This window comes from Emericellopsis cladophorae (assembly GCF_022114955.1).
Source record: "Emericellopsis cladophorae strain MUM 19.33 chromosome Unknown NODE_8_length_656085_cov_119_647849, whole genome shotgun sequence".
Taxonomy (NCBI): Eukaryota; Fungi; Ascomycota; class Sordariomycetes; order Hypocreales; family Bionectriaceae; genus Emericellopsis; species Emericellopsis cladophorae.
In genome coordinates, this window is record NW_026250933.1 from 22595 (window position 1) to 42505 (window position 19911).

The 19911-nt window shown below is 54.3% G+C and overlaps 4 protein-coding genes across 4 annotated transcripts; 3 read left to right on the forward strand and 1 right to left on the reverse strand.

Annotated features, from left to right (window-relative positions):
* Positions 1-6218: 6218 nt before the first annotated feature.
* On the forward strand, positions 6219-7158 carry J7T54_004272 (uncharacterized protein; the record flags this gene model as incomplete). Its single annotated transcript, XM_051504171.1, has 3 exons — positions 6219-6382; positions 6655-6731; positions 7031-7158. The coding sequence occupies 3 exons, from the start codon at positions 6219-6221 to the stop codon at positions 7156-7158; spliced, it is 369 nt and encodes a 122-aa protein (XP_051364101.1).
* A 745-nt stretch (positions 7159-7903) lies between these two features.
* On the reverse strand, positions 7904-8561 carry J7T54_004273 (dynein light chain; the record flags this gene model as incomplete). Its single annotated transcript, XM_051504172.1, has 7 exons — positions 7904-7968; positions 8036-8105; positions 8164-8190; positions 8245-8279; positions 8336-8369; positions 8422-8444; positions 8513-8561. The coding sequence occupies 7 exons, from the start codon at positions 8559-8561 to the stop codon at positions 7904-7906; spliced, it is 303 nt and encodes a 100-aa protein (XP_051364102.1).
* Positions 8562-11214: 2653 nt separating this feature from the next.
* On the forward strand, positions 11215-14058 carry J7T54_004274 (Multiple RNA-binding domain-containing protein-like protein; the record flags this gene model as incomplete). The annotated part of the gene is made up of 3 exons (XM_051504173.1): positions 11215-11448; positions 11510-12331; positions 12538-14058. 3 exons carry the CDS (start codon positions 11215-11217, stop codon positions 14056-14058), a joined length of 2577 nt encoding a protein of 858 aa, XP_051364103.1.
* A 1755-nt stretch (positions 14059-15813) lies between these two features.
* J7T54_004275 (Conidiophore development regulator abaA) lies at positions 15814-18531 on the forward strand (the record flags this gene model as incomplete). Its single annotated transcript, XM_051504176.1, has 2 exons — positions 15814-16387; positions 16439-18531. The coding sequence occupies 2 exons, from the start codon at positions 15814-15816 to the stop codon at positions 18529-18531; spliced, it is 2667 nt and encodes an 888-aa protein (XP_051364104.1).
* Between the last annotated feature and the right edge of the window lie 1380 nt (positions 18532-19911).

The window sequence follows — 19911 nt, forward strand, 5'->3', positions numbered from 1 at the left end:
AGTCGAGCGGATTAGGGGAAGGGTATTCGTGGAAGTGGTTCGACCGCTAGGTGAGGACCGAGGCGAGGCAATCGATCGGTGATCTGTGAATAGTCGTAGATGGCGACGATGCTATCGTTGTATATAGAGGATCGAACGAAACTCGTCACAGACATCGACTTGTCGATTGTGACCGTATAATTGTCGTCTTCGTCGTCGTTGTCGTGGCAGGGGCGGCCTGGAGACACTGGCAGCCAGCTGCTGCTGGCTCACAGGCCGCTACGTTGGACAATGGACGATGATCCAGCAGACAATGAGTTTTCAGTGATGAGGTATAGACCTCTATAACAAGAGGTACAGTATGTGCACGATTAATCACCGACAAAGAGGGCACAAAGGCCACACGATGCATTGTTGGGCGAAGGAGAAAGTGTTGAAGAGCGAAGACAGGCTTCATGACGAGAGAGCTGGGAAGACGTGGACCTGCGCCGACTGGGCTAGCGAACACTCACCACCGCGGAATGACTGATGGGGGTGTGAGGCAATGCATGAGTGGGGCGGTACATTAGGCGTGGCTCTATCCGCGCCTCACCTTGAGGGCGCCCAAGTGCCCTGGGGAAAGCCCGTATTCCTCTTGCCCAGGCGGTGCACAGCGTACGGGGCGGGCCGGGTGAGGGGCGTGATCTTAACTTAATTGTCAGGCACAGGGCAGGAGGGACTGGACTGTCAGCAGCAACACCGCCAGCACCTTGCTACGGAAAGGCATCAACCAGGCGGTGTTTGACGACACGAGACTGCCATTTGCTGTTCGCCTCGTTCATTGATGATCCTGAGGTGGCACTAGAGGGAATGACAACTGTCGAAACGCCTCGGTGGGTAGTTCCCTAATGATGGCAAGGTCGACTTGCCCTGTTCGGCACGATAACCAGGTCTTGGCTTCCGACTCGCGTCCGACCAAGGCAGTGGGAGCAACGAACGATTAGCGTCCAGCCAAATGCAACATCGCCTTGGGTGGTCTTGATGGTATCAATAATAACTCACTAAAATCGACTTTGAGTTGCTATCGCTGTCTGTATAAGCTGACGGAGATGATGTGGGTTGTCGAGGGGATTTGAATCAATCCGCAAACCCATCCCTCCAATATGAGTACCTGTCTGGCCCTGATATTGAAACAACCGCCACTATTATGCCAGGCGAAACACAGGTACCGAGAACAAACTGCACAGGAACATTGAAGGTTTCAACACCACTACTAGTATTACTTCAAAAAGCGTCAGGCCCTGCGCTAGTCTGCTGTTTGTTGGTACCTTAATCAATATATCCATTTTCCTCGCTGGACTCTGACAGGCCTCGCGGAATTCGTCGGTAGCAGTGGGGTGATCTTCCCAACGTTAATGAATGGCGTGGAAGATCCCGAGGGAGATCGACAAGACCGAGTCTCGCGCACGCGAGGCTTCTTGGTCCAGATACATGATCAGCAGCCCCATCACTCAATTTCCCAATTCTTTCACGTTCTCTGCCAAAAAGCCTTTCCTCCGTTCTGCCATAGTTGATGGCAAGGCGTACGGTCGTAGCTGGTCTAACTTAACCATGTGTCGCCCACCGGGCCACCGATGGCTGACATCACCGCTAGCGGCGCCAGCGAGGCAAGGAAGCAGCGACCCTGGAACGCTCTTGCGATGGCCCCGATTTCGAGCCGCCTGGGGCGATGGCATCACGAAGACCAAGTAGATTCAGCCTCACCCCTTTTGATATTGACGATTCTCTGCCACCGTTTATTGTCAGTGTGCTTGGGTCTCTTTCGACTTTCCTGCGCCTTTCTCCATTAATTATTAATCATTACCAGCGACGAATCGTTCCGAGCGAGGACACAATCACACAAACGGGCCCGGACACCTGCTCCGAGCGGAGGGAGGGGAGGGTGCATTTTAGCAGACCATCTTGCAGGCCGCAGCGTCCAAGTCCAACAAGTTCAGTGGTCTTCCACGGCGCACAGCGCTGTTCTGGTGTCTCCCACCGCTTGCGGCGGGCATCTTTTGACCGAACTACTTGCTTGGCACGCATCGTCGTTTGTCGCAGCCGTGGCCCGTGGGTCCATTGTCTTGGCCTCGCCATCCGCCTGAAATATGTGGCTTCCGGGGTCCAGTCCTCTCGACACATGGCTCGGATCACGAAATCAGCACAATTGCGGTTCTCCTAATGAGCTGGGCCAAATCGCCAGCCTCCATCAGTTCAATATCCTTGGGTCATCGGGTCATCGGGAAACACTGAAGCATGAGCCTTCCATTTGATCCTTCCATGCATGGCAGATCGCCCGCTCGTGGTGTTGGTGTCAGGAACGTGCCGGGCTGCGTGACGAGTGATAGCCGAAAAAAAGACCCTGATGGATATTCCGCAGCCGCGGGCGCCCCCATCTTCCTCGCCATAGTTAGCGTTGGTCATTTTGAGCCTACCCGTCAGCTGATGAATCCAAGTAGTAATTACTCTCACCTGTCCAACACGACAAATCGCCACTGGGCTTTTTACATGAAACAGCAAGTGTCCATGGGCTTACAAAACGTAGTACGCTGGCCCGAGCGGAAGAGCGCAGATTCGTTGACAAGCGATGATATGGCATATTCATAGTTCGGTATGACGATGCGGGCAGCATGTGCAACGGCTTTTTTGGGCGAGCATGATCATACCTGCATGACAGGCTGCTCAGGCTGGACCCGTCCTCCCGAGGCGCTTCTCTTTTCTTGCACCAGAGCTACGCGCAATGGCAGGTTGCAGATGTCTCTTCAGGCAACGTTGAAGGCTGTATCGCGTATCACCCAATCTGGGTGTCAACCGAAGGCTCGATCAACAATGGAAGAACACCTTGAAGGAATCCAGCTGTTGGTATGATCATATCGCAGCTCGAGCACGTGCCATTCTGATTGAGCCCGCGATGTCGGTCCTGTTCCCTTTGAGACGCGGGATGGCTTGGTAATCAGCCAACGCAGCTCCAGGGTAATTGTTGCCGAGCACGATGCATGGCGGATGGTTTCCGTGAAAAGCACGCTGGCATTTACGAATTGAGGTGATTATGTGCCAGTACTCTTGGTCTCCTCAGTGCCTGCCATCGTACAATCTTGCGCGTACTGGGGATCGCACCTTCTCTCATTCTCACCTTGATGATCTAATTCAAACTGTCTGAGAGACTGAGACTTGGAAATCATCCATTCCATTCCCCGGATAGGCCCGCTGCACAACGACCCAACGCGGCATAGCGCCATGCACTCTCACTCCTCCATCCAGGCCCCATTGGGCAGACTGAGTGCAGGATGGGTTCAGTGTGTTCAGCATCGACTCTCGTAAACGCAGAGTCAGCTGTAACTGCGTCTTGCTTCTTCCATGACGGTCACCTGCGTTGCTTGACGAACCTGCTGTTGACGGTTGGTACCTCGCATGAACTTGCGGTGGTACCCAGTCCGAGGTTCCGAAAGGGCATCGGGCAGCTTGGCCACATCACGCTGCCGCTGTAACCTGTTCATGTTAGGATAAACTTCCAAAAGTCTGCGAACGCGGGGGTACACGCTGGCCCACGCCGTTGATTGGAGCTTCTAGATGGATGGCTGGAGCCCTCACCAGTGATGGCCATCCAAGATGGCGCTGGCAAGCCACATTCACTAGCCGTACACGTAGTTCAGGGCCCCTCCTCCACGGCCGCGAGTGACTGCGAGTCTGCGACTGATGCCCAACAAGTGAAGGACTGGAGGTGCTGCGAGGTGAATTTTGGTCTGCTCGTGCTTTTGGTACGTATTGAGAATTTACTTTACTGAAAGCTTGGCTCTGTGATACCTACAAGTCCAAGGTTCTTGGTGAGTTGATATAATGCCGCAGCCCCCATCATAAACTATTTTTTTTTTGGCTGTCAATATCCATATCCAAGGTGGTGCCAATATCGAGTAATAAGTGCGCCTCTAAGCAATGCGAGGCCCAAAAGCTACACAAGGATAAAGGTTCATGTTTGCAACTTTACACTATGAACATAATGCCGCAGCCCAATCTCAACTGTGTGTCTTGGCTATGGATCTTCATGTTCAAGGCGATGCCAATATCTAGCAATAAGTACAGCCCCAAGGCCCAAAAGCTACACAAGGCTATAAAAGTTTGCACCTTTATAATCACACATGCTGCTAGACTATAGGTGGCTAGATTCTGCCGCGGTCTGCCACACCCCGCCTTCCCGCCTCCAGTGGAGAGCGGGCACGGCGGGTCCGACCTTCGCCCTTCTCGTCCACCTACCCCAGGTTTTGGTGAGAGAATTTGATGCATCCAAGCACACATACGTACAACCAATCTACCAAGGAGCATGACCTTCCGGGAAATTGATTCGTCCCAGGGGCCAAGTGGTGGTTTTGTCGCCTTGGGGCCTTCTAAGATGCCTAACCAGCGATGTGAGTAATAGATGTCGACGTACCAGTATCAGGAATGGGGAAGCAGGTCGGAGAGTTACCGAGAGATGATTTGGATCGGTAGACTGTGGAATAGAGGTTTGCTCAAGCATCCGAAGGTGAGATGAGAGTGAGAGTGAGTCAAATCGCTGTGGGTACCAACATGTACAAGACTTGGCGGCGGCGCTGCTGGTCGAGATTGTGCGAAGAAGGTGAAAAAAGGACAAGATGGTCCAGCAATGTAGAACAACAGAAGGCTCTTCGAGGATTAATTGAACATGCTTCTTTCCTGAGGTACCTTACCTCGGAAAGGCAGCACGGCTTCCTTGTCCAGTGTGACCTCCTTCCTGTCTTGTGATGAAAGAAGGAACTATCAGGTGCCGATAGACGAGAAAAGGACCTGTAGTCCACCAGACCTGGTAGTATCAAAGCGATGAGAATCTGATTACAGTGACAAAAACTCGGTAAAGGGAGGCAGATAAGGACACAGGGACGATGTGTTGGCTGGTTCATGGCGAGGACCATTTGATCTGATGACATGTGATTCCTTGCAAAGTTGAAGCAGTCATCTCCTCTGATCACATATTATCGATACCGTAGAGTGTCGCTCTTGAGGGTTAGACAATGCAAGTAGGGGTACTGCTTCCCATTCGCATCAACACCGTGACTCGAATCTTGAGAGAACCAATTGAATGTCTTGAAATGACTAAAGAACTAAGATCTATCTTTTGAGAATCGAGGCATTCCGTGCCTTATATCTAGTAATCTAGACAAGTGACTGATTTGGTTCTCGATCCTTCTAAAGCAAACCAAACACCCTGTATGGACTATCGATGCAATCCAACAAACACCGTGCAGGTATCAAAGTCATGCAAGGCTGGGCACCTTCTGTGCGTGCAACCATATGCCACTCGCGTCATCGCATTCAATATTCGAGCCATGGGTATTAAGTATCTCCTAGCATGTCAAGTACAAGTCAATCCAACCCTGGTGTCGCCGTCGCTCCATTGGAATGTTGGCACTGCAGTTGCGGTGCATCGCCTTGCAACGGAAAGCGCATGTCGCAACTAGCATCCTCCATGACGTCCTCTCTGGTTATCGACCCCCCTGAAGCATTATATTCATTTTAAGGGCAGTCCGAAGAATATTCCAACCGCAGGGCTTGCCTTCCCATGTCACACTCCCGCAAATCTCGATTAGATCATGACACTTGTGGTTCACGTACCATACTCTTGCCCAAGTTATTACCCATCTTATTGAAGTCTGGGCATAATACATCAGGAGACTTCTGTACACCATGGCTCCAAACGTGATGACAGCTGAGTGGACGCATCGTTTTATCTGGTTATCTGGTATGTTCGAAAAGATATCCGATGAGCTGGCTTGCATGAAACTGAATACTCAGTGAGCAATTTTGTGCTTTGGGCACGGTGACCAAAGAATCCATTATCCACGTATATCAAGCTGTTAAAATTTCAACTGATTGCTGAAATTAGTACTGATTCAATCACACTATGTTGTTACCCCCTGAGTGATTCGGCGCCAGTCCCAAAATCCCAGCCTCGGTTGCGCTAGGCTTAATCCGGAAGTATGTTAGCCTTACCTCCTGAGGTCTCGGTGACACAAGTCACACAACTGTACATGGAACAATACCTTACCATTAGGAAACGTCCACACAGGCGATAGCACGTGAAATTTAGGGCAAGTATTCCGCATGAATAAATCCACATCGCTTAAAGGTTGGTGAGGGCAAGAACCACTCGGCTGTAATCCTGAATCTTGCATCTACACTATTCACAACCCCATAATCACATCACCATCATGACTTCAATGAAGTTCCCCTTCGAGCTGGGCGAGCAGTGGCAAATGCTCCGAAATCTCCCACCCGAGCATGTCATCAATCACCCCTGGATCAAAGTACTGTTCATCGATCGCAAGGACCTCGACATGCGAGGCATGGATGAAGAGACGTCCCGTGCATGGCTGTACGTCAACTAGTGTTTGGCCGTGAGTGACAATTATCCTACAATAAATCGGCGATGTTGACCATTCAATAAAGGTTGTTAACCACCCTGACCATCTCTTTGGTCTTCGTACTTTGCGAGAAGGATCGAAGAACCGGCGCTGGTCTCTACCAAACCTGTGGTGGACTCGATCGTCCACAAACCTGCCTCTATCCGCCCCCCAAGCCGGCCGGAGGACTGTCCACGTCTCACCACACTGTCCCCAATGCACAGGGCTCGTCATCACCACCTAGTCCCAGCCCCCCGACCAAGCTGGCCGACGTGCCGAACGAGGAGCTGTCTCAAGATGTCGATGAACTACCGGAGTTTCGTGAGGATTTTTTCAAACTCTGGACCAAAGAGATTCTCTCGGGTCTTCAATCGGAGTATCACATCCGAGATGTCATTCGTCGCTTGAGTATTTCCTTTGCCTTTCACCTCTGTTCACACGCTCACTGACAGGATCTCCCCCACATGTGTTCAAAGCTCAGTTGAACCGGCGCAACTCGCCATCCCACCTGTTCCCATTGAGCTGCAATGAAGCCTGTTCTTCGGCCTTGGGTGGCATGCTCCCAAGGGCTTGTTGAGTTGGTTGGTCCAATGAGGATCTCCAAGCCCGCCAGCCCCCAGACTTCTACTGGATCGACCTCCCACTCTACAATTCGGTATGGCGTGACAAATGCCCCTTCGTGTGGATTCTCTTCGAGGAGTGGCTCGACTTCAACAACTGCATCCATGAGTCTCTGCCATACAATTGAGTGGCAATGCGGTGTGATATGTTAGTACAGCTCCCGGGCTGTGCGGCACCATCAGGGGGAGGGGGGAGGTCGAGAGTGTTTGCTGAGATGGACACGGATACATGCCCCCTGATGAGATCCAAGCTAGTCAACAGACGATCACCACGTGAATGATGAGATGGATGCTTGCTCAATTTTCATGTGTCGTGCTTTTCGCCGTGCTGCCCCAACTGGCGCAGAGAATTGTCCGAGAAATTTGCACTTTCGCACCGGCGCATATCCACCGCACTAAAACATAGGCGGCTAGATCTTGCTCACCAGCACTAGCGACTTTGTCGAGTGAGTACGGTAGCCTCCAAATGGGCAGCATGCGCTACAGCGGCGGGCGAGGGGGCTGGCTGGAAAGCAAAAGGAACGAGTTCGTGTTTTGTCAGCCTACCGAGATGTGCTCATGTTCCTGAGACATGCTTTCCTCGGCGATTGGCATCCATTTCGAGGCTCTGCATCGATACTCGAAACGACGCTACTGCCTCTTCGTGACAGAAGCCAGCGTACGTAGACGCACGTACATCTGAGTGGCACTTGTCAAGTAAATCGCATGCTGATATTGTTCAGATAATCGTGGAACGAAGGTTGCACCTCCGTGGAACTCCGTCTCGACCAACCCAAGCTCCGAAAAGAAAACGTCTCCTTCCCAGTCAAGGTGCCCTCACGTTTTTATCCATAGTCTCATAACGCCCCGTCACATGGTCATTTGACTTTCCCCTCATTGAGTCTTGAATAGGAGGATCGCGCAGTGGCCGAGGTAGAAGTAGATGAAGTGCTTGGTCTCTGTAACACAACGTCAGCCGCTGCGACATGCAGCGCAGCCTTGATGGCTGGGTCCAATAGAACGTACCATGTGTCACGAAGCTGCCAAAATTGCGGCCCACAATGCAATGCCAGGTTGGACCTTTGCGCTCGTCAAACTAATCGCTGTCAGTCGTGCCCTGCGGCGCGTACTCGTTTCGCTGTTGGAGGACGGACCGTGCGCTTGATATGCTGGGCAATGTCCTGGCGAGTGTCAGCTTGCCATGGTGCAAAGGGGTCTTCTTCCTGGCAACTGACCTTCTCGATTGTGAACTTGGACATGGCCTCCTGTGCTAGCAGATTGTAAGCTTTCTTGACGCGTGCATGGCCATCCTCGGCGCCCACATACCGACTTCGACGGTCTCCTGCTGCATATCCTCGGTCTGGCCAACCCATCAGCGTCTCGAGCTCGGTGCACGTTGCGCATCAACGTACCATGTCCGCAGACTTGATCTGAGCTGTAGTGTCCCGCAAGTCAGCCGTGTGGTCCATGGCTCATTCCACGTTGCCTGTAGCTCTAACCCACCTTCAAGCTTCTCCCGCGGCGCAGGGCTCTCGTTCTTAATGTCGGACATGCTGGTCGGTTCGGCGGCGCTGCGGCTTGGAGAGTTTCGGGGTGTGAGGACTAATTCTGGACGCGTCAGTCGTTGCGTCCACCGCGAAATGGAAGAGGAGACCCCTATTCGAGATCAGAGCCGGTTGGGCCATCGTGACGCACAAGTTCGGGAGAGCGACGCAGCGCGTTCTGGGCGATTGTGGGAGATGTGGGTCGGCGATTATGACTGCCAATATCAATCTGCAAGGTCGTGTGCTGTTAGCCACGTCGTGTTGTGATGGGTTGCGATTTGATAGCTTGCTCGGTTGCTCGAGGAAGTTTGGCGGAAGCTGGAAGCAGGGGTATGCGCACAGACCACCCGCCCGGCCGTGCCTTTGACACGCTGTGAGTGACGTTGGACAGAATTGATTCCCCTTGATGGCGAGGTTGTTTCCATTCGTTATTTTTCGCAAGCCTGATTACTCCCATCAGTTCAGTCTTTTAGGCGTGCACGCAATGCTTTTCTCACGTAACGTGCCTATTTCATACACGACGGAGATCAGGTTTGGCGACACCCACGAAGCGTACGTGTATGTCGAACCAGCAGTCAGCAACGCTACTAAGTCTGCGGTTGCGCAACTTTTGGGTGGTTTGGGCCCGAAACCAGACACTTGGAAAAGAATGCCGTTGAGTTTCCATCATGGATCACATCACTTTGCTCACGGTAAGGCAAGCAACCTTTCCGCACTGCCGATACTATAACTTACCCTCCGTCCCATTGTCTGTTGACGCCGATGGTATTCTCGTGCAGAATCGCTACCATTACCACGGGTTGAAATCGGGATCTGCCCAAGCAGTCAAGCACATACCGTGACGTGAGCCCTGCCACGCTCTGGCTATCGGGGAACTGGCACGCCATAACTCTCGACGGAAGCCCTGATAGTAGGCATATTCAGCATCTCTCCTTCATGGCTGTCCCAAAACCTGACTTTGATGCCATAGAGCGCTTTGAAAGAGCATCAAGGGAGAGCGCCCAGGAGCTCCGAGGCACCGTAGATAAGCTCAAGGATCACTAATAAGGTGGGCTTACGCCGCGGGCGTGTTGTAGTGCTTTTTATGAGCAGACATTCTCGGCGCTACGTCCTTTCTACAGAGGTAGAAACGCGGCTGGTATTCCATGTCCGTTTTCTGCCACTGGAGCTACTCATGTTGAGACAGATACTGCCCAATCTCACTCACACAGCTGTGTTCCCGGAAAGCTGCGCAGGCCGCGTGTAACAAGTAGATATGTGTAGTCTAGCATCACTTCCGTGTCCCGCCTGTCAACAACCCGAGAAAATGAAACCCAAATCGCCCAATACCTGCGCTTCCAGGCCAGTCAATACGTTTGACAGCAACACGCCCAAACAATGACACTGCCAGGAGGACTATGGGAGAAAGACAACTGACACAAGAACATGCCTTTCAAAAGGACTTGTTCACTCATATCCTCGTCTGAGCAGTCTGTTTGAGGAGGCGGGTATCGTCTAGCGATGAACCCTGGAGCTTGTCAGTTGAGTCTTGCGGGGGAAGGGGCTTCGCGGTTCGACTTAGACTAGCAATTCCGCTGTCATGTGTGTGGGAGAGTCCGGTGACTAGGACGACCCATCGGCTCTATGCTACCAGCGTTGAAGTCGGGCCACATTCGCCGAGTCCATTATTTGAACATGAAGCAAGACCGCCCTGGCTTTCCTTGTCGACATCAGCAACGGCCCTAGCCATTCCGAAGGGCAGTGAAGCTCCAGGGAAGACATACCCTTCTTCTGGCCAATATTGAAATGACTGTATAAGCAGGCCTTCTTTCTTCATCTCCGTCGGCGGTGCCAATTAGCGAATCTACGAATTCCGATATGTCTGTTTGTGTAGCCAAAGCTGTCAGCGCAGCGCACACGTACGTAGCAAGGACAATAATGCTAGCGAACGCCGAAGCCGCAATCTGCAATTTGATAGAAGACCTAGGTCTATTCTTGCCCCGGTGAACTTTCAATGCAGTGTGCATTTGGCGGCACATCCTGAGAACAATGGACAAGCTCCGTTGGCTGGATGATTCCGCCTCGGGCAATCTACGAGGCAGTCACACTGCGCGTCAGCCTCCTCGGGATCATGATGAACCACCGAATCCGCGCACAAGGGACGCATCAAGCGATGGATGTTGATTTTTGTTTTCATACATTAGTGAACTTAGCCGAAGCATTCGAGGGTATGTTTGGAAAAGGCTTTGATGAACAGAGGTGAACGTTATGTTCGGAGGTTTGGAGGAACGAGTTGAGTATGGTAGTTGGTCGTCACGACGTACCCGGAAACAGGACCTAACCCCGTTAGTTGCAAATTGTAATCCTAGTCCAAATAATAAAAATGCCACACCATAATCACTTCTATTACTTAAGTCTTGAATGGCAACTGAACAAACCTCAACCACAACCACATAGCGTCTACGTGAAGAGTATGTGAACTGCGTAGGGTAGCCAAATTCCAGCCGACAGTTGAGCCACAGCCCCACTCAGCCACACCACCCAAGCCACCTTATCGATATGAATTTTTTCCTCCCTCCAGAACCATCGTCGTTTTAGCTCGCTCGCCAAAACAAAAAACCAACGTACCCCCAACACCATCATGCATTGACTCACCCACACCAAGCGACGACCTCATCCTCAATGATGGCTACGTCAAGGATTTTCATCAAGGGCCTTCCGCCCAGCATCACCGAGGCGGAGTTGCGTAAGCACTTCTCCGCCGGCGGCCGTGAGATCACAGACATCAAGCTGATCCCCCAGCGACGCATCGGCTATGTCGGCTATAAGACGGCAGAGGACGCCTCAAAGGCCGTCAAGTACTTCAACAAGTCGTACGTGCGGATGTCTAAGATTGCTGTTGAGTCGGCGAAACCCGTATGCTACACCTACCCTCTCCCTGTGATTCGCGTCGCGTGTTCTAACGGAGGAATGCTAGATCTCAGATCCGTCACTGAACAAGAACCAGGGACACGCCCGGTCGGTCGGGCCCTCTGCACCAGGGAAGAGGAAATCACCCGAAGATGCCACCGACCCGAGTGATTCGGTCTCGAACAAGAAGACCAAGAACGATGATTCACAGCGTCTGCCTGACGGCAAGCTGCGTGAGTACCTACAGGTCATGGGAACCACCAAGGAGGCAGTCTTCGCGGACCCTGCTGCGGCCGATCCTAACGAGGCTGAGCCAGTACCCAAGCTTGACGTCCCAGAGGGCGAGAGCGACGGCGAGTATGAGCAGATACCCTCACGTCGGGAGAAGCCCAAGCGGGCCGAGCCTGGAGTAAATGACTCGACCTCACATGCCCCGGCGCCCTCACGCGATCACGATACGCAGCCTCCGCAGCTCAACACAGAGACTGAAAGCCCACCTGAGAAACCAGAGGACTCTCAGGCACAATCACAGACTGCGCCTGCCACAGCCCCGCCAGCCACTGACGATGACTGGCTCAGGTCACGAACCAACCGTCTCTTGGATCTTGTTGACCCTGACGAATTGCCACAACCCAAGGCTGAGACAGAACCTTCTCCACCAACGCAGGAACCAGACAGTGCAGCAGCAGACCCTAGGGTGTCGGCTGAAGAGAGTGTCTCGACACCACACGTTGACAAGCATGCTATGGACGTTGACCAGCAAGAGCAGGGCGACAGCACGGTGGATACTATACGGCGCACATCGCGGCTGTTTGTAAGGAACCTCCCCTACGGTGCTACCGAAGACGACGTCCGGTCATTCTTTGACGAGTTTGGGGTTATGGAAGAGGTGAGTTCACGAACATGTCTTTTTCTTGATTTGCACACACAGCTTTTCGTGATGAACCCAGATAGGGACAGCTTATACTACGGTATATGATGCGAACCCTGGCGAATATTTTAGTAGATGCTTCGACTCTCTGAACCAAGCTTTTCGACTTCCATTGTTTCAGTTGGCATATTTTCTACAGTCAAACAATCTAACAAGATTGATAGGTACATTTGCCTGTGGATAAGGCCGGGACGCCCAAAGGTTTCGCCCTTGTGCAATTTGCCGATGGGTCAGAAGCAGTCGAAGCATTCCAGTCCAAAGATGGATCGACGTTTCAGGGACGCATCATCCACATCATTCCAGGCAGCGCCAAAAGGGAGACAGGCTTGGATGAATTTGAGATTTCCAAGCTGCCCTTGAAGAAGCAGAACCTGATCCGGAAGCGGGCAGAGGCAGCGTCCAGCACGTTCAACTGGAACTCCTTGTACATGAACCAGGACGCTGTGAACACGTCGGTGGCGAACCGCCTCGGCGTCTGCAAGTCGGAGCTTTTGGACCCTACATCGGCGGACGCCGCAGTCAAGCAGGCGATTGCAGAGACCACTGTCATCCAGGAGACCAAGGCCTATTTTGCGAACAATGGCGTGGACTTGAACGCATTCAAATCGCATAAGCGACGTGACGAAACCATTTTGGTCAAAAACTTCCCCTACGGAACGACGATTGACGAGCTACGAACCCTATTTGAGGAGTCAGGGCCTGTGCTGCGTGTGTTGATGCCGCCCAGCGGGACGATTGCGGTTGTGCAGTTTGCGCAGGCGACCCACGCCAAGGCTGCATTTGGTAAGCTCGCCTATCGCCGCATTAAGGACAGTGTACTGTTTCTGGAGAAGGGTCCAAAGGGCTTGCTCACGTCGACCGACCTGTCATCGGGCACGAACGAGGCGGATCGGCCGATTGGCGCCAAGACCAAGGGGTCCCAGAAGTTAAGCGTCGGCGACCTCTTGACAGGCGGCGACAAAGCGGAGCAGGCGGACCAGCCGGTGGATACCACATCGCTGTTTGTGCGCAACTTGAACTTTGACACGTCGACGAGCGCACTGGCCGAGGCGTTTGAAGGCGTCGACGGGTTTGTATCTGCGCGCGTCAAGACCAAGGTGGATCCCAAGAAGGCAGGGCAGACGCTCAGCATGGGATTCGGCTTCGTGGAGTTCAAGACCAAGGAGCAGGCGGGTGAGGCGATCAAGGTCATGGACGGGCACGTCCTGGATGGACACACCCTCACAGTCAAGGCGTCACACCGGGGTCTGGACGCGGCTGAGGAGAGGCGTCGCAGCGACAAGCAGAGAAGCCAGGCGGGGCAGCGGACCAAGCTAATCGTCAAGAACTTGCCCTTCCAGGCGAGCAAGAAGGACATACGGGCGCTATTCGGGACGTACGGCCAACTACGATCCGTCCGCGTTCCAAAGAAGGCGGACCATACCGCAAGGGGGTTTGCTTTTGCCGATTTTGTGACGCCCCGTGAGGCGGAGAACGCACTAGAGGCCCTTCGGGACACCCACCTTCTCGGGCGTAAGCTGGTGCTGGACTTTGCAGAGGCAGAGGCGGCAGACGCTGAGGAGGAGATTGACAAGATGCAGCGCAAGGTCGGTGGCCAGATGAACAAGATGGCCTTGCAGCAGCTCACGGGCAAGGGCCGCACGAGGGTGACCATTGGCGAGAATGAGGAGGACGAGGGGCTCTAGTCACTCAATATATTGTTGAACAAGAATGAGGTTCATTTCATTCACGCTCTTTACCATCAAACCATCACGTTCCCTTTCCCGTCCCTGTCCCTCTCCCGTCAATTATCGGCGAGGTAGTACCCGGCCGTAGGATTGGATTGACTACGGGCGATGATGCTGGTCGCCTCCCTTCGGTCCCTGCCAAAGGGGTGTGTGTGTGCGTGTCCACAGTAATTAGTCCCAACGAGTCCACAGACTGGATACTCGCTAACACGGTTGACAGATCCGTTGATGCCAGCCCATCTAGGCTGCCATTTTGCGAAACAGAGTCCTTCTAGCAAACCGGGAGAATGTTGCTCTAGCTAAAGGTCCATGGCTTCACAGGAACGCTGTCCTGACTATTTCAGGGGCCGCGACGCCTGTCTCATAGTCATTCCATCCACATACCGACGCGCTCATGATGGCAAGCAACATCGTCAGCGCATCGTCGTCGGATCATCATCTCCTCCACCAGGCCAGATGATGGATGGACGGGATACATCCGTGCTGGAGCCACGGAATTATGTACGTATCTTGTGCGTACTGAGGTGGCTGTAATCTTCAGCACAACCCAAACACCAAGCCGAGACCCGTGTGCGTCGAAGTCACAACCCCACTGTGACTGGAGTCGACTGTCAAATAGCCGTTGGCGGCGGTTAGGAGAGGCGGCGCCCCCAGATGTGACCTTGTCCCGGGTTGCAGCAGCGTAGAGGTAACGGCGGGCAGACGACGATCAGATCTCCCTTGCATACACCAGGACTAGGATTCGATACTCTTGCAGGTTCAATCTGCCCTCATAATCTCCTATGCCATGTGCCCGCGGGTGCGCATGTCTCAGGCAATTGGCCGTTCAGAGACATGCATGCCTGCCTGCTTGTCATCCCCTCTGACAGGAAGATGAAGAATGCGAGATCGATGTCTTGCCCAGGTGCCATCACCCCCTCCGCCCTGACAAGGCTACGTACAGGCGGATAATTCTGCAAGCCCCAGGGCCATGACAGCTTATGTTTGGTCCGCGACACGTCCGATATGCTCAGCAGACTTTGCACTAGGACCCTCTTTGTGTTGAGAGGGTGTTGTCAGAACGGCTCGATCGAGGTGAAGTCCTGTCCTCTTGTGGACAAGGCTTGCTAGGCAGCCCCCCTCCCCAGGCGACGAAAGAGGGCAAGCCTTGTCGAGGGCTCCAGTCAGATTCAGCGGTGCTGCCCCAGGCTTGCTTTGCTCCGGTACTGGACCTCTCGGCTGGCTGCTGGCTCACTGGCCTGGGTTTATGGGTCTGTCCCTTCCAATATGATCCGCAAGCAAATCTTGAGGAGTGGTGGTCTTGGATCTATCAGCCCATATGCGCTCCATCGTCCTGTTGGGCCAAGAGATATGTCGAGGGTCCATCCATCCCCTTTCGTTCCAGTCGACGCCCGGACGACAACAAGCTTATACATACATACTTGTATCCCACCCATTCCTCTGCCTTTGAAGATTCCTCACAGCATTTCTTCTCCTTCACACTCTCCCACAGAGAACTCCCATTCGTTTCGAGGAGGAGGCCGAAAGCAGTCAGCAGCGAGTATCAGGTCTTGGGTCCAAGTGACACTGCCCCTACCTACTTCACCTTTGCCACCAGACCGGGGCAAGTAGAGCGTTGAGGCATTCGCCCACATACGTCCCTCTCACCACCTGGGTCATACCTCACTGCTCTTGGGTTGGAGTGATCGACCAATCTTCGATACACCACCCACCATGTCATCATCCACAGCCTACCACCCCAGCAGGCCCATGCTGTCTACGCACCACTCAGACTATTCCCAACATCACCACCACCACCACCATCACCAACAGCAGCCTCAGACTCACCACACACAGCCTCCTCTTGATCATAGGAGGAGCTTCCATGGCATCATCGACAGCAACCGCCTGCCTCTCCGCGATACCACGGGCAATGGCCAGTCCTCATATCACAGCAGTGTCGTGAACTGCTACCCACCAAATGGCATCCTCTCACCGTCATCGATGCCGTCCTCCTCCTCACACAATGCCCTGACTCTGCCGCCGCCGCCCCAGGCACAGCATGCGCCGTCTTCGATACTGCCCTCACAATCCTTCGACTCTCTGCAACGGATACAGCGTCCGCCACCGCCCCCCCTGCAACGGTTCGGCCAGGTCCAGCCGAGGGGGAAGTCGAGGGCTAGCATCAATCCTCTCTACTTCTGGCAGGCGTTCAAGCAGTACCGCAACCGGCAAGCACACAAGGACGTGCAAAAGGACAAGGGCGGCGTGTGGCGACGGACAGAGTTGGAGGATGCCTTTGTCGACTGTAAGTCTCTCCACACCATCAGGCGCCACTCTATGGACTGACCAAGGACAGCTGTGCTGTTGATGCCACACATGGGCCGCCGCAAGTTCTCCATGGGCGGCAAGCTCCACGGGCGCAACATGCTCATCAGCGAGTACATCTTTGTCATTTGCGTGCAGCTGCTCGGCAGCAAGGAGATTTTCCGCATCGACAATTCCAACGACAGCATCGAGCAGATGGGCCGCAAGCAGGTGTCCTCCCACATGCAGGTCGTCAAGAAGTTCTTTGACGACCTGCGGTGCTTCCACTTTTTGTTCCCCGCCGAGGACAAGAAGGAGCCCGGCACGACCAACTCGGATGACTACTATGACGACGAAGAGCAGGAGAGCTTCAAGGCGAACCCGGTCTTGACGGCGCTTGCCGAGGGCCGTGTGCCCGATGTGAGGCCCAACTATGAGTACTTTTCCCAGTTGCTTGCTCTGCAGTCGAGCATCACGATCCGACCCAAGGCGGTGGAGATTTTCGTGTCGTCGCCCGACGTCAAGATCAAGGACGACGTTGCCTACGATGCCAACGATGAGCCCCTGAGCACAGAGTCCTTCCCTCATCTGGCCAAGCATCTCAACTCTGATGAGAGGTCGAATGTGCTTGGCAAGGATGTTCTCCTGCATGAGTACACCCGGTCTATTGACAGCACAACGTCCGCTTGCGTCAAGACTGTGACTCGCCGGTGGCAGAAGGATGCGCCCGCGCTCTATGAGACTCTTGACTTGCCCGCCAGGGATGAGGACTGCCTCTTGGTAGAGATGTGCTCGACTGTCGACCTCCACAAGGAAGCCAAGTTTCCCTCTGGCTCGGAGTTGACAGGCTTCGTCGAGGTCAGCGTGACCCTGCCCCACCTGCAGCATCACCGCTGGAAATGTGTCACCAAGTTGACGCGGCCGGCTGAGCTGGATCCGGATGGCACCAAGCCGGAAGTCTACGTTAATGAGTCTGGTATCCACCACCCTGGCTGCAACGATTCCAAACCCAACTGCGATTGCCATCATCGTCCACGCGCCAACATTCACGTTCCCTTCCCAGCCGTTGAGTGGGCTTCCCTACTCAGCACTGCCGTGCAGTATCCCGATGTGGAGCATGAGCGCAAGAAGGCCGAGCGCGCCAAGTCGTCTGGCGCGGAACGATCCTCCAGTAAGCGCAAGCGCGGCTCAGAAGACGAGGGCGATGCTGCCGAGTGGGCGCGTCGTGAGTACACCGGCAGCGATCTCATGTGCAAGGTGGCCATGTATCAAGAGCTGTGGTCTTGCGCCGATGATCAGAACGGCAAGTGGACACGCCAGGCCATAATCTTCTGGCGTTTCAGCACCACGAACCAGTGGTACAAGTACAACCCCGTCTTCCGACCCGCTGGCACCGTCTGGCGCTGGTTGACGGTCAATGACCCCATGAGCAAGTACCACCAGTCCAAGGCACTCATCTACCCCAACGCCACCGCGCAGAGGGATGCGGTGATGAGCCCAACCCCCAGCGTGAGCCAGCATATTACGGCCGCCATGAACGAGACCTTCTCGTCTGCTTGGGACAGCAGTGCACTCTCCGCCGTACCGGGGAGCAACAGCATGGGCAACATGTTTGATGGTTTCTCTAGTGGCCTCGCCACGCCTCCCCCGAGTGCAAGCTTGCATGGCTCCTACTCGGCCAGCGGTAGCTTCGACGCGACCAACGGCTTCCTGCCATCGTCCACCTGCGCATCGGAGCCGCAGAGCCTGGTCGCGAGCCACACGGCGCCTCAGACGCAGTACTTTGACAGCGTCGCGACATCATACATCCCCGGCCCTCCCCCACAGCTGGATCTGAGCACGCAACTGCCCTACGACGCTGGGGCGCACCATCACCAGCCGTCGAGCGCTGGTGGACTGCAGGGCTGGGACATGGGCTCCTTGGAGGGCTGGTCTGCGCCACCTACCGCGCCGCCTAGCGTGACACCAACGGGATCAGACTGGTCGGCGGGCCCCGGCAAGGAGTGGTCCGCCGCGCCAGGGAAGATGGACGCGCCGCCGAGTGTATGGAATAATGTGCAGTGGAGGGATGACACGAGTCCGCGCCCTGTGAAGCGACGCAGGGGCGACGGACTAGACGGGATTTCCGTGACGGCGGGATGGTGAGGTTTTGATGAATCTGTCTCATTTGGCGCAAAGGGGGGGACATGGAGGGAAGAACACAAGGACAGCATAGTATACCGGCGTTTGGGGATTGGGACTGATGGCGGCGCGATTGTTTGATGATGACGATGTAAAGATATAATATCACATGTTCAGCTTGCAAGTTTTGCGTACTGAATGAGGTTTTCTGGTGCGGCCTTTTGCTTTGTGCGCGACCCCAACTACATATGCATGTCTTGGAACGGAGCCTCTTGAACCAAGATATGCAGCGCGTACCTGACCGACGGGCTGTTGGACGACGCGACGGGATCCTGGAGGTTCAAGACATATAAAGACGGAATATAATCGATTGGATTGTCTTCAATGCTGAGCCGAGCCTGCGACGAAGCTTGGTGGCACCGTGGCACAATGGCACGAGCTGGTAGGACGGCGAGCAAACGTGTTGGCGCCAAGGACAGAGCCCTGGTGGGATTTCAATGGATTCACTGAGATACGAACTGCCCAGTATTCTTTTCAAAGGCGGTGCCGATATCGAGCACGACAAGGTCTTTGGATCGTACATGTAGTAGTAGTGAGCTAGCTAGATGCTGTTCACAGCGCTTGAGCCTTTGTCGAGTGAGTGTTGAACAAGGTCACGTGAGACACCCTAATCCGTCGTCAAGGCCGTGGCAGGCAGGCCGGATAGTGGGCGAGATTGGGCGCTTCCTCAAACCACATGCATAATTTTCACGGAGAGTCGGCATCTGCGCGCATGGATGGATGGATGGATGGATTCCTGCCTGTACATCTGGACATTAAGGGCTCAGTTCGATTGTGTCTTTGCGACGCAGCGGGCCAGAAACTGGAACAGTCGCACTACGCGCTGCGTGCGTCCACAGAGCGCGCCAAGGTGTATAGCAGAGGGCATAAAGCGGCGGTGCACAAAAAACCAATCCACAGCGACATCAAAGAATGGCGCGAAAAAGTCGTTGAGCAAGATGTCGTAGTTAAAAGTAGTATGATGTGCCATCCCTGACCATGAAAGGCGGTTATGGGCGCTTCTCAGCCACTCGCTGCATCCCTGCAAGCCACTCCTGGAACGATGGGGCCAGCCAGAAGTACCTCCCACCCAAATCTGCGTGCGAGTGACTTGACCCTGCGCGGCTAACGAGTTTGTTTCAACGACATCCTGTGGTCTCTCTCTGACTCTCGTCCGTCCCGGCAAACGCCCACTCGAAACGACAAGCTCTTTCTCAACGCGCCCCGTGCGCGACGACCTACATTGGTCGTCAGACGTCTGCTCTTGCATCGGGCTGCCGTGGATGGCAAGGTCGCCATGGCACTGATAGGCTGCCGATCACTCGGCCACGAGGCCAGCGTCCCGGTCGGGAGCCGGGCTGGGCA